This window comes from Ammospiza nelsoni, chromosome 24 (genome assembly GCF_027579445.1).
Source record: "Ammospiza nelsoni isolate bAmmNel1 chromosome 24, bAmmNel1.pri, whole genome shotgun sequence".
Lineage (NCBI taxonomy): Eukaryota > Metazoa > Chordata > Aves > Passeriformes > Passerellidae > Ammospiza > Ammospiza nelsoni.
The window spans coordinates 7134224-7147290 of record NC_080656.1 but is presented as its reverse complement, the minus strand read 5'-3'; the positions used below and the strand labels follow the sequence as shown (position 1 = coordinate 7147290).

The window sequence follows — 13067 nt, the reverse complement described above, 5'->3', positions numbered from 1 at the left end:
AGGATCCTGCCCACCCCAGGGACAGCGCTGCTGCTGGGGGAGCAGCAGGAACCAGAACTGGAGCGGTCCCAACACCTCCCCAGCTCCCAGCACACAGCCCAGCACGGCCAGGGAGAGAATTAACCCCATCCCAGCACACAGCCCAGCTTGGCCAGGGTGCCAGGGAGAGAATTAACCCCATCCCAACACACAGCCCAGCACTGCCAGGGAGAGAATTAACCCCATCCCAGCACACAGCCCAGCACTGCCAGGGAGAGAATTAACCCCATCCCAGCACACAGCCCAGCACTGCCAGGGAGAGAATTAACCCCATCCCAGCACACAGCCCAGCACTGCCAGGGAGATAATTAACCCCATCCCAGCACACAGCCCAGCTTGGCCAGGGTGCCAGGGTCAGAATTAACCCCATCCCAGCCAGACACGAGCACACAAAGAGCCCCGCGGTGCTGCCAGCTGCTGCCTGCGCATCCCAAGGGAAAGGGAGGTGCCGCAGGATCCAGGACTCGCAGCTGGGAGAAGAAACAACCGGAGCAAAGCCAGGGCGGAGGCGGCTGCCCCGTGCCCCGGGCTGCCGGAGCCTTTGCTGGGTCTGCAGGGCAGAAAAGGAGTTGGAGCCGGGCCAGGAGAGTGGGCGATTCAAACGCCTCGGGCGCGCAGTTTAACCTCTCAGAGCTGAACTTTATTAGCCAAGGAACTCTCGCTGGGTCCAAGAGAGGGGGAAGCACGAGGGTAATTTGCCTTCTGGCCCTGCGGGGTAATGGATCCACTGGAGCGGGGTCAGGGGTGGCCGCCGGCCAGGAGTGCTGGGCTTCGGCTGCAGCTCTGCTTCCATGGGGGCACCGCAGCTCTGGAGCTGGGGAGAGCGAGGGGGACATGGCCAGCGTGCCCCAGCCCCTCTCCTCCCGGACAGACCCCCAGGAGTATTTCCCTGGAGCACGAGTACCCCAGAGCATCGCTGCCCAGCGCAGGGAGCTCCTACCTGCACCTACAGCTCGTCCTCGTTCCCTTGTCTGTGGAGCAAAAAGGGAGAAGCGTTACTCTGGGCAATGTGGCTGAGAGAGGGGGGAATGGGGCTGAACCCTGGCTCTGTCCAACAGGACTGGAACAGGCAGCAGAGATGAAAACGGTGCAACACCCACCTCCTCTTCTTCCTCCCTCCGCAGTGGAACCGCTGGCCTGGGGGCGAGAGGAGCGACTGAGGCTGAGCCTCCCCCACCCACCCCAGCCACCCTGCAGCCCTGGCACTGCCCACAGCCTCCAGCTGCCCCATGACTGCAAGTGCTGCTGGTTTCCATGCTTTTTTCCCCTAAAATTGGTGAGTACCATCCTTGCAGCAGCTGTGACCGCAGCCACCCTGCACAGAACGGTGCCAGAACACCCTGGCAGGGCCACAGTGCTGACACTGGGTCAGTCTGGGAGCTGCCGAGGTTGGAGGGCTCTGGGAACGCTGGCTCCCCTCTCTGGAAATGTCAGAGTTTTCTCTGCTATTTTTAATGAGTGACCTTCCCTCTGAAGCCCGGGCGCTGGCAGGGAAACACAAAATATTTACGTGGTCTCCCTCCCAACTCGCCCTGTGCTGGGAGCGTGCCTGGATGGAAAGTTCCCAGGCAGCCCCGGGGGCAGGCTGTGCCCACCCCTGCTGCTGTGGGCAGGGTTGGTGACCCCCAGCCCCTTCGCAGCCAGAGCAGGGGCTGAGTGCAGCAGGAGCAGCGCCCAGGGGTGTCCGGCCCACCCAGGCACTTACTGAGGATAATGAGGAGCCCGATGACAAAGGCCACGACGGCGAAGATGAGCCCCCCGTTGCGGATGGTGTCATAGTCTGGGGAGGAGCACGGCCAGGAGGTGTCAGGCCAGCCCCAGGCTCTCGCAGAGCCCAATGCAGGGTATCAGGGGCTGCCATCCCCCTGCCCAGCCCCGGGCACACACTCACCGTAGCTGAACCTGTCCTGGCCCTGCTCAGGCACTTGCTCTGAAAAGAGGAGAAACTCCAGTGAGAGCCACGTCCTCACGGTGTGGAGTGGGAGAGACCAGGACCAGCAAGTGACAGCGCTGTGACCTCCTTGGCACGCAGCTGAGCCAGGAAACTCCTGGGTCTCACCCCGGGAGCTTCAACATCCTGGGCAAATTCACGGCATGCACTGCAGGCTGCATTTGGAGGGTGTTTGTCCTGGGCAAATTCACGGCATGCACTGCAGGCTGCATTTGGAGGATGTTTGTCCTGGGCAAATTCACGGCATGCACCGCAGGCTGCACTTGCAGGATGCTCAGGAGCTCCAGGTGCAGCTGCAGGCAGGACCCGGTGCCCCCTCGGGAAGTGGCACTGCCTGCAGGACTCCAAAGCGGCTCTGTCCCCTCACAGCACACACTGAACAAGCCCTGGGGCTCACACCTCGCATCAGTGGCACCCCAACAACCCCTCCATGTCACTGAGCTCGTCACCGTGTCACCGCTCCAGCCGCCTTACCTGACAGCTCAGCCCTGTGCCGAGAGCAGCTTGGAAGGAGAAATCACCCCCAGGAGAAGCCAAACTCCTGCTGGCACCGATGTGGAGCTCTGAGGATCCAACCCCGTGCGTGCCCACCCCAAATCCTCGCCGAGAGCTTCCCCCGCGGTGGGAGGGACGGGCGCTGCAGGGAGATGTCCCTTACTGTCCTTACCGTCACCCATGGCCTCGGCGTGTCGTCGCTCCGGCGGGCGCCTCGCTCTGCGAGTGGGCACCCACGGGAGCGCGCATTAATTGGGAGACAAACCTCATTAAACATTAATGGCCTCGGTGTAATGTTTATCGCAGTCACGAGGGGAGGCGCAGGGCTCCCGCCCGCCTTTGGGAAAGAGGGAGGGGAGGGCAGGGCAGGGGCAGCGCCCACCGTGCCAGCCGTGGGGAGGGCTGGGCACCCCGAGCTGCGCGTCCTTGTCGCGGCGCTCCCTCCCGTTCCCATTGTCCGCCCTGCTGGGCTTCACCTCCCGCCGCGGCGACCGGCCGAGGATGGGCTCACACACAGGCTGCGACCGCCTTTTGCCGGAGAGGAGCGGGCAGCACGGCCCGTCCTGCCAGCCTGGCACCGAGGGTGTCCCCCTCGGCCGGGCCAGCCCCTCCGTGCCAGCTCCGCGCCCTCCCGGGCCCGGCGGCACCGCGCATCCCTGCGGGCGGTGGGCACCGGGATGCCGCGCCCCTCCCCGGGCGGTGCCAGCCCCGGGCCCGGCGTGGCCAGCTGCCAGCAGGGCTGTGCAATCCAGTTTGCTCTAATCTCGCCATCAGCGAGCGGGAGTCACGCGCTCGAACCGATTAACCCGGCCGGGGGTGGGAGCCGGCCCCGAGGGACGCTCGCTCCCCCCGGCAGGGCTGGCACAGCCCCGGAGCCCCCGGCAGCCCGGCCCCGGTGCCACGGGGCGCAGCCAAGCCCCAGGAGGGTGCTGGCCCAGGTGGGGCCGTCACAGCGGCTCCGCTGTCACCGCTGTCATCGCTGTCACCGCGCCCTGGCAGCGCTCAGCATCCGCCGGAGCGGCGCGCCAGCAGCGCGACACAGCGGCTCCCAAAAACCCAGGGACAAAAGTGCCCGTGGGAGGGTCCCCAGCAGCGCGACACAGCGGCTCCCAAAAACCCAGGGACAAAAGTGTCCGTGGCTCCCAAAATCCGAGGGACAAAAGCGCCCGCGGCCGCGCCCCCGCGCTCCCTTCCCACGGGCTCCGGCTCTGCTGAGCTGCAGAGGGAGCAGGACGGGGCTCGGCCGGCACAAAGCCCGGCTGCGCTGCCCAGGGCGCTGCCCCCGCTCCCCTGACCCTGGCACGGCGTGGGAAGCTGCCAGGCTGCCCTGGGAACGCCGCGGCCCCCGAGACAAGGCAGGCAGGCACCGATAGAAACGATATTTTATTCCTTCCCCCTTAGGTCACAGCACAGAGCACACCAGCCCTCCAGCACAGCAGCACACTCGCCTATTTAAAAGGAGACACAATAGCTCAGTTTATTTTACAACAGTCAGGGTTTGGCCATTTCACACACCACAGGGAGCTCTTTGTTTCGTGGTAACACCGACGGCACACTGGGGACAGCACCGGGACACACACCGCGACACTCGGGGCCGGGCTGGGGTCTGCCCTGCACGGAGCTCTCTGCAACAGCCAGGACGGAGGGAAGGGACACAACACGAGAGACACGGCCCCTCTGCCTGGCACAGAGGGGACAGAGCTTCCCGGTGCCACCGAGTGATGCCGAGCATGCAGGGACACAGAGCACGCTGGAGGCAGGGCCGCCACAGTGGGATGGACACAGCAGAAACTCCTCTCAAAGCCGTCCTGGGGGACAGGATCCCCTTCCCGGCGTGGGGATGGCACCCTGAGGGGTTTCAGTAAAGCCCTGGGGACCCCCCAGTGCTGCCCCACCCAAGCTGGCAGTGCCCGGCCCCAGCCGAGGCTTTACCTGCCCATGGATGAGGGGAAGAGCCAAAAATCACAGGTTTGCCTCTGGCCCATGAGAGGACACAGGGTGACAATGACCTCCGGGCTCAGCACGTTGTCACAGTGCAAGCTCAGGTGTGCAAAAGCCCCGAGGATCACCCAGTGCCACTCGCTGCTGCTCCATGGGGAGAGGGGACAGCTGGCACAGGGGGTGACATGAAACCACCACAGGACAACACACAGCACTGACACGGGTGGCACAGGGGGTGACAAGGTGCCAGCAGGGGCAGGAGCACCAGGAGGAGATGCCACTGCCCCTTCTGTGCCACAGACAAGCACAGACAGGATCTCTGGTTCCCTTCAGCCCTCAGACTGTGCCACCCACCCAGCTCTGGCTCATGGGCAGGAGTTGGTGTGTGCTGGTCAGGGAGGTCACTGCTGTGCTGCTGCCCTCACCCACGGTGTCACCGTGCTGGGGACCTCACGGGCTCCTCTAGCCCCACACTTAAAGCAGTGTAACACAGGTCTAACAGGGACAGAAACAACTCCTTGGCAGGGAGTGCCCAGCAGGAGAGGCTGGAGAGCTCCCTTCAGCCCTGAATCCAGCACCCCAGTGACCCCAGCGAGGAGGGCAGAGCCATGGGAGGTCCCTGCCTGGCCCACCCCCCACCATGGCTGTTTTAGGCTGGGGCATGCAGGGGGTTATTGCTGAAATGGGGACGGGTGGCCCTGAAATGGCTGGGCAGCTCCCCAGGGCACTGCAGGTCCCCAAGCCCTGCCCAAAGCCAGGGGGGCTGTGCTGCTGGCCCTGGGCAGGGAAGGGGGGTCCCTGACCCACAGCCCCCTGTCCCCAGGCGTGGGGGGCACCCCAAAGGGCAGCGACCTGCCAGTCCTACCGAGCCCAAACCACACGCACAGCACGAGGAGGGTGAGGAGAAAGTCACGATTACAACACCAGCAACAACGAGCCCTAGAGGTAAGGATCATGTCACAGCAACGTGGCACACCACGGGAGGCAGAGAGGACGGTGAGCAGAGTTTGGTGGGGTTAGGGACAGAGAACCGGTGCTGGAGCACAGAGGGGACACGGACACGGCAGCCCCGCGGCTCGAGAGGTTCCTGCAGCTGGGGTTTCAGTGTCCTCACAGGCTGCGGGCATCTGTGCTCTGGGTGTCCCTCCTGGGGTCTCTGGCTCTGCGTGGGGAGCAGGGCAGGGGTCAGGCTTTAACCCATTGCTGCCATGGTCAGGCTCTCCCCACCCTGCTGCCAACACCCTAACACCAAAACCGCTAAGGGGTGGAGGAGCAGCAGAAAAGGAAGTGTAACACGAGGGAAAATCCGGACAGACGCTTCCTTTTCCTGCTGGGCTGCCTGTGGACACTCAGGCCCTCACCAGTGCTGAGTTTCCCTGCTGTGGACCCCACCAGCGCTTGCCCCCAGCCCATCCCAGGGATGCAGGGCTGCCCAGTCCCACTGCTCTGCTCAGAGCAGCCATCCCCACAGGCAGCCCCAGCTGCCTCTCCCATCCTGATTCTCCCTCCCATCCTGGCCTGGACTCACAGCATTGGCTCCTGCTCAGTTCTCTGCCTTCGGTGCCGCCGTTGCTGCAAAGGGAAGAGCAGAGGGGTTTGTGGTGCCTGCCCAGCTTTGGGAGGGGGCTGTGGCAGGGGGAGGTGGCACAGGGACCTCAGGACAGTGACCTTACCATTCGAGGTGATCAGGGTCTCTGCCTGAGCCTCCTCGTCCCCCGGAGCCCTGCAAGGAGAGGAGCACGGTGAGGGCAGAGCTGGGCTCTGATGGGGCTGGGGTGTGAGCCCCACCAGAGACTGGGATCTGAGCCCCACCAGAGACTGGGATCTGAGCCCCAGCAGGGCCTGGGGTGGCCAGGACGGTGCAGGGGCAGCAGGCAGAGCTGCTCCCCCAGTCTGGGCACCCCAAAGGGACACCCTGAGAGTGCAGCCCCTCTGCCAGCTGTGAGAGGGAGCCCAGGAGGATCCAGAGGGGCTTTCCGAGGGAGATGTTCCCCACCACTCACCTGGGCTTCTGCTTGAAACTGCACCTGCACCTCCTGCCTGCAAGGGGAGAGAAGACACGTGAGCGTGGCCCAGGGGGCAATGGGATGGGGCCTTTCCCACCACAGGAACGGCCCCTGCAGCCCCACCTGCCAGCCCAGCACCCAGCACCCCCCCAACTCACTGAGGATGAGGAGAATGCCCACGGTGAACAGGACCACGGCGAACACCAGCCCCCCGATCCTCAGGCTCTGGTAATCTGGGAGGGGGGGACACACAGGGCTCATTGCTGCTGGCTCCAGGGAGGGGACAGCTCTCTGCTGCCCACGGCACCCCCACACACTCAGCCACGCTCACTCACCATAGTTAAAGGGATCCTCCTCCTCCTTCTCCTGGGTGGCCACTGCAAACGAGCAGAATGGGGTGTGAGGTGAGGGAGCCCCTGGTGAGCCCTGCCCGCTCCACACAAACCCTGGGGCTCTGGGCTCTCATTGGTGCTGCCCCACATCCCCTCCGGCCCCTTGGGTCCGTGTGGAGGCTGTTGCAGGGTTCCCCAGCCTGTTCCTGAGCTGTGTGGGGGCAGCACGGGCACTCACCGTCTGCCAGGGCTGCAGGCACCAGCAGGGAGCACAGGAAGATGAGCGCGGCCTCCATGGCTGCTGGAGAGAGGGGAGAGAGGGGAGAGAGACTGTCAGCACTGGCACAAGGCCAGGGAGCACGGGGGAGCTGCAGGCAGCCCAGGGCCAGCCCGTGCCATGGGGAGAGCCAGGCTGGTCCTGGCAAACACCCGGTGCCATCGCTGTGCCCAGCCCAGCAGCTCAAAGGCAGAAAGGAAAGGGGTTCAGCAGCCACACAGACTTTTTTTGGAGGCATTTTTGACCGTGTCCACTTGGCATAAATCTCAGTGCAGTCTCGAGTTTGCTCTGCAGGCAATGGAGCCAAGAGCCCAACAATCCCACCCTGGGCATCCCTGGAGCACTGTCCAAATGCTCCTGGAGCTCTGGCAGCCACTGTGCCCATTCCCTGGGGAGCCTGGGCAGTGCCAGCACCCTCTGGGGGAAGAACCTTTTCCTAATATTCAACCTAAACCTCCACAGAGACAAAAATAATAAAAAAAGAGGCTGGATTTACAGTTACCCTAGTTTGCTAAAACACTCGAGCCTCAATCCCGCTGTCTTTGGGAGAAGCTGGCATCACTTAACCAGTTTGCTGAATATTTCCAGCCTCTAAACTGGGACAGACTCCATTCACACTTGGGATTCTAATTTTTTTTAATGTGGTTTTCGTTTCAATTAAAAACTTTCTCAAGAAGATTTAAGAGACATCACGGAAGAAGAGGCAAGAAGAACAATTTTAGTTCACTCTTTCTACATCGGCTCTTAAAACTTCATTGGTTTCGAGCATCCCAGGGCTCCCCTCGGCACGGCACGGCACAGCACCCGGCCAGGAGCCCCCGACCCGGTCCCTGGTGATGATCTGTCCCAGTTAGCAGAGCAATTACACCGGCAATGAGGCCAGTGGCCCTGGTGGGACTGAGCTCAAAGACTCGCTCGCCCTCCGGGCTCCCTGCAGCACCAAGGAGAGGCCAGAAATAACCTCGGTGTCCCCTCCTGTCCCTGTCCCTTCACCGGGGACACCCGGCCGGAGCTCGGACCGTTCCCCCCGCTCTGAGGATGCTGTGGCCGGGCTGTGACACTCTGGGCCAGCTCGGGCAGGGGGACACGACCCCAGCTGCCCTTGTGTCGCTATAGGACACGAAAGAACACAAGCTCACACCGCTGTTCTCAAGGTGAAGAGAAAAGGGAAGTTTATTTTCTGACTCTAACATTTATAGTTTTCCAAAAGTGACAGCGGATTGGAGGGTGGCAGTGCCACCTCTCCAATGACACTGGTCAAACCAACAGCCCATCAACTCTCTCTTTCTCCATAAAAGAACGCAAAACAATGAGTTATTTACAGAAAACATGTGAGAAAGTTCACTACCAGAATGTCAACATCAGAAGACTTAGAAAATCTTAAAAAAACAGGGTGACACCCTTGGGATGGGCACCTTCACTGTCGGGGCAGCGCTGCTGTGCCCGGGGAGGACATTGCTACCCACAGCCAGCTGCAGCATCGTTCCTGCAGCCCCCAGGGGACACCCAGGGACAGCCAGGGGACAGCCAGGGACAGCCAGGGGACAGCGGGGAGCTGCTCCCCGTCCTGCACTGCAGACCCGGTTTTCTGCAGAGGGAACACCTGGCAGGAGCGGGCTGGGCTGGTGCGGCCCCTCGGAGCAGGTGATGCCAGGCTGGCCCTGTCAGTGTCCCCGCGGCTCCCCGGGGCTCTGCCCGCCGTGTCAGCGGTGCCAGGCGCTCACCCCGTGCCCCACGCCGGGCTGGGTGCCCATACATGGTCCGGGCCATGGAGAGGGCTCGGGGCTGCCAGGGAGGTTATCGGGAGCGCCGAGTGCTCCGGAGCCGCCGCAGCTGCCGCGCTGGATTAGTGCCGATAAGGAAGGGGCCCTGGACACGGCAGGAATTCAGCTCGCTCGCTGACGAGGCAGAGCGCCGCTCTCCAGAAGCGCCTGCGGAGCCTGACCTGATTCCGCTGCAAGCTCCAACCCGGCCCTGCCCCGCTGGGGTCCCCCAGGTCCTGCCACGGCCCCTTCCCGCAGTTTGTGCTCCACACTCCCCGGACTGGCACAGCGGTGCCCACCTGGGCTGTCCCAGCAGCTCCCAGCGCACCCACAGAGGCAGCCCCGGCCCCTTCTCGGAGTTTGTGCTCCACATTCACGGACTATCACAGCGATGCCCACCAGACCCGGCCCAGCGGTTCCCAGTGCACCCACAGAGGAGGCACCCCCGGCCCCACCGACCCTCCCAGACCCCGCCTTGCTCACCACAGCCAGCGGCATCCCAGGGTGGCTCCCGTCCCTCCCTCCCTCCCACGGTTTGCATTCCGAAGGAGAAGTGTTTACCCGAGCACTGCAGGGTTTCATCCCCCTCTGCTGCAGCTGCTGGGCAGACAAACGCCCTCGTTTGCTGAGATGCAGATTTCGGCGTAATTACCAGCGCTTAGAAACGCACACAAAGAGCCCACAGCTGGTGACACAGTCACTGCGAGCTGCACAAGCCCCTTTTCTTGCGTTGGAAGCTGCAAATTCAGCCACTTTACCCTATGAGGGCTCTGTGTGCGCACAAGGGCTGTGACCCAGCTCTTGTGCTGTGATCAATATTAATTGGCTCCCATATTTCTCAAACAAATCATTCGCCAGATTTTTGCTGTTTTGCTGCTGTTTGCCCACTGCTGGAGCATTCCCTGAAGAACACACTCGGGAAATTTTGTGTTATTTCCTGAGCCCCTCCACGTGGCACTGGGCCCTGCCCAGCCATACACACACACCCCACAAAAGCTTTGCTCAGCGTTTGGCTCCTCGCACGCAGCGCGGCAGAGTTCGCTGCCGGGCCGAGCCAAGCACGCAGCACACATATGCTCTTTGTTTTTCCATCTCAGTTCCTAGAATTCACACACTTGCCTGCGCTCAGCCTTATCTCCGCACGAGCGAGCCGCCAGGGCTGGCAGTGTCCCTGCTCCCAAGGCAAACATGGCGCCGCGCAGCGCAAAGCAGCCCAGCTCGCCTCCAAGGGAGCATATGCCTCGCAAAGAGCCACAGGTTTTTTGGGTTGCTCCAAGCTGGCCCACCCACCTCTTCCTGAAGCTGAAATAAAGTGAGAAGAGCGAGCGCTGCCGAGGGTTTGCTGCTCTGCTTGCCTCATGGTGACTCCAGCTGTGCCTTGGCACAGGAACGGAGAGGAAAACAGCAGCTGCCACGTCCCACAGCCCAGATCTTTCCTTGTTTGCTCCCCATTGGTGACACAAAGTTTGGAGTCAGCACGGGCAGTGGCAATGCCTGTGACTCAGCCAAAACAAGGGGGTTTCCTGTTAAAACTGCGAGATCCGGTGAAAAATGGAGAGAGGTGGAGCAGCACCAGAGCCGAGCAGCAGCGCCCAGAACTCAACTTTCCCTCTCATCCCAGCTCAGCCTGCTGCTTTTTGGGGGACACCAGATATGTTCTCACCATCCCTACCCCCATAGAAAAGCCAGTGGCAGGAGGAGGCAGCAGGAATTTGTGAGAGGCTCAGGGGGCAGGAAGCAGCCACACAGAGTGAGGAAGTACACGGAGTTTGCTGTTCTCTGGGAGGATGTGGATGGGAGTGGGTTGGGGTGTCACAGACACGTTTTATGAAAAATCCTTTCCTTAGGAGTTCTCCTCCTGAGAAGCTGAGAGGCCTCAGGAACAAAATGCAAACAATGGTTATCTGCTGCTGTGGAATGCAACAGGTGCATCTGGGATTGGTCTCATGTGGTTGTTTCTAATTAATGGCCAGTCGCAGTCAGCTGGCTCGGACTGTCTGTCCGAGACACAAGCCTTTGTTATTCATTCTTTCTTTTCCTATTCTTAGCCAGCCTTCTGATGAAATCCTTTCTTCTATTCTTTTAGTATAGTTTTAATGTAATATATATCATAAAATAATAAATCAGCCTTCTGAAACATGGAGTCAGATCCTCATCTCTTCCCTCATCCTGGTACCACTGTGAACACGGTCACATTGGGGGATTAACCCAGTGCTGCCAGAGGCCCCATGGTGAGGGTCCCTGCCAGCACAGCCAGTGGTGACACCAACAAGGCCGGGTGACAGGGCAGGGTTGGGAGATTAACCCAGGGCAGGACCTGCCCCATGGTGAGGGTCAGTTCCCCCTGCCAGCACAGCCAGCGGTGACACCAACAAGGCCGGGTGACAGGGCAGGGTGCCACCCTGGCATTGGGAGCCGCCCGCACCCACGCGCGCCACCGATGATTCACAGCCCTGCCACACGCACAGCCACCACTCCCTCCATGCAGAGCACAGCCACCGCTCCTCCTCAGCCTCTTCCTCCTGCAGGATCCCTCCTTCCCATTCCCAGTGGCTTGGTGGGTGTGCGTGCATGCAGCCCAGGCCAGGCGAGGAGCAGCAAATCCGGGCAGACAGAGCCAGTGTCTCCTGCCTGGCTCAGCTCTCTGCAGAGCAGCAAACCCTGCCAGAGCGAGGCAGGTGAATTTGTAACGCCGTTGCATCTCCAAGTCCCCTTTTCCTTTTCATTGTTTTGCATGGCTCTGCCCTGTCAAGTCTCAGCCATCAGAGCGCAGCCTCCGCCTTCCGTCAGGAGTCCTCAGGGCATCTCCCGAAGATCAGAGCCAGTTAAAATCTCTGGTTTCTGTGCAGAGCCCCCCAGACCGTGACAGCAGCGCTCCGTTGCCCGGGGCGGTGAAGAGCGTGCATGTGTGAATGGACATTTCCAGCTCTGCATAGATGGGCTCTTCTGCCATTTCACGTCAGCATCAATCTGCCTATTAATGTGCCTGTTGTTGTGCCTCGTGCTGCTAAATGAGAGAGGAGCGGAGATTTCCAGCCCTCGCCATTCCGGTGTGGATGGCCCTTCCCAAATCTGGTGCTGATTCAGAGGCTGCCTGGCTGGGAGACACGCTTTGCTGCAGTGTGATTGCCTCTTCTGCTGGTTTGGGGTGTCTCTGAACACACCATCCCTCACCTGTGCCCCAGAACTCCACTGGCCTCCTGCAGGGCTTCTTCCAGCCTCATGGACTGACCCGAAACCATTGAAGAGTCTCAGCCGTGTGTGGCTCAGCAGTCCCCAGACCCCCGAGGACACCCCAATGAGGCAGTGAGGTCAATCCTTCACTGGGTGAGGTGCAAACCCTGCTGAGCTTAAGGCTGCCTGGCCAGGGAACCCAGCAGGTACAAAGCATCACCTCCCACAGGAGTCTGCTGCTCCGGATCCCTCCTTATTTGATTAACAGATAACCAAGGGCTGTAAACCTGACCGTGCACCTGCCTGGACCCACCACACCCTTGTTTGGCCACACACCAGCTGAATGAACCCAGCTCTGCAGGGGCATCAGCCAGGAGAATGCCACAGGTGAGACAAAGGAGGGGTTCCCTGGAGGATCCTGGTGGTGAGAGTGCCCCAGACCATCAGAACAGCCTGGCAGAGCAGCAGGGAGCTGTCTGAGGCTCCTGAGTGCGCTGGGTACCACAGCAGGGCCACGCTCTGCAGCACATCAGAGCAGACATTTTCTCCCTTCTCTCCTCTGCTGTCACCACCATGAGCACAAGGCAGGCAGCAGCGCCCAGCAGCACTGCCCCAGCACAGAGTGGTGGGAGGTGGCACAGCCCCTGGCTGGCACAGGGCAGGACAGGACACCTCCCTGCTGCCAGTGCCAGCAGTGCCCTCCCCATGCTCAGGGGCACAACAGCTGCAGAGCTCAGCAGCCTCGTCACACCTTGCAAACACACAAACAGCCTGCAAGGCAAACACGGGGAGCAGCTGGACACAGAGCTGCTGCTTTGCTGTGCCAGGGAGTGCCCTCCACGCCCAGCACAGCCGTGGCTCCCACCATGCTTTACCTGAATGGGCACGTTGAGACAAAGCAGATAGAATTTCCAGGTGAGTGTGGGCCGTGAGGCTGATGGGGGGAAGGTGCAGGCAGACTCACACCTTGCAGGCACACGATATCCTCCAGCAGCTTCCACAGGTGGCCTGGCTTGGCGGCCATGGCATCCATGCTGGCAGCTCTCCCCTCCACTCCGCCTGGGAACCGTGGTCCAGTTGTGCACGAGC

At 61.5% G+C, this 13067-nt stretch overlaps 1 protein-coding gene across 1 annotated transcript; it reads right to left on the bottom strand.

Moving 5' to 3' along the window:
* Positions 1-657: 657 nt before the first annotated feature.
* On the bottom strand, positions 658-11773 carry FXYD6 (FXYD domain containing ion transport regulator 6). The gene is made up of 14 exons (XM_059488196.1): positions 10095-11773; positions 7003-7065; positions 6768-6809; positions 6591-6665; positions 6430-6466; positions 6100-6149; positions 5971-5998; positions 2864-3013; positions 2658-2704; positions 1931-1969; positions 1745-1819; positions 1140-1176; positions 980-1010; positions 658-853 (listed from the first exon to the last, which is right to left on the bottom strand). Exons 1-13 carry the CDS (start codon positions 10162-10164, stop codon positions 986-988), a joined length of 738 nt encoding a protein of 245 aa, XP_059344179.1. The 5' UTR covers positions 10165-11773; the 3' UTR covers positions 658-853; positions 980-985.
* Positions 11774-13067: the final 1294 nt, after the last annotated feature.

Coding starts and splice junctions, on each gene's coding strand:
- FXYD6 (XM_059488196.1), bottom strand. CDS start 10,164: ATGAGGCAAGCAGAGCAGCAAACCCTCGGCAGCGCTCGCTCTTCTCAC. Junction 6,810..7,002: donor GCCTGCAGCCCTGGCAGACG/GTGAGTGCCCGT, acceptor GCTCGTTTGCAG/TGGCCACCCAGGAGAAGGAG. Junction 1,177..1,744: donor CGGGCTCCTCATTATCCTCA/GTAAGTGCCTGG, acceptor TCTCGCCCCCAG/GCCAGCGGTTCCACTGCGGA.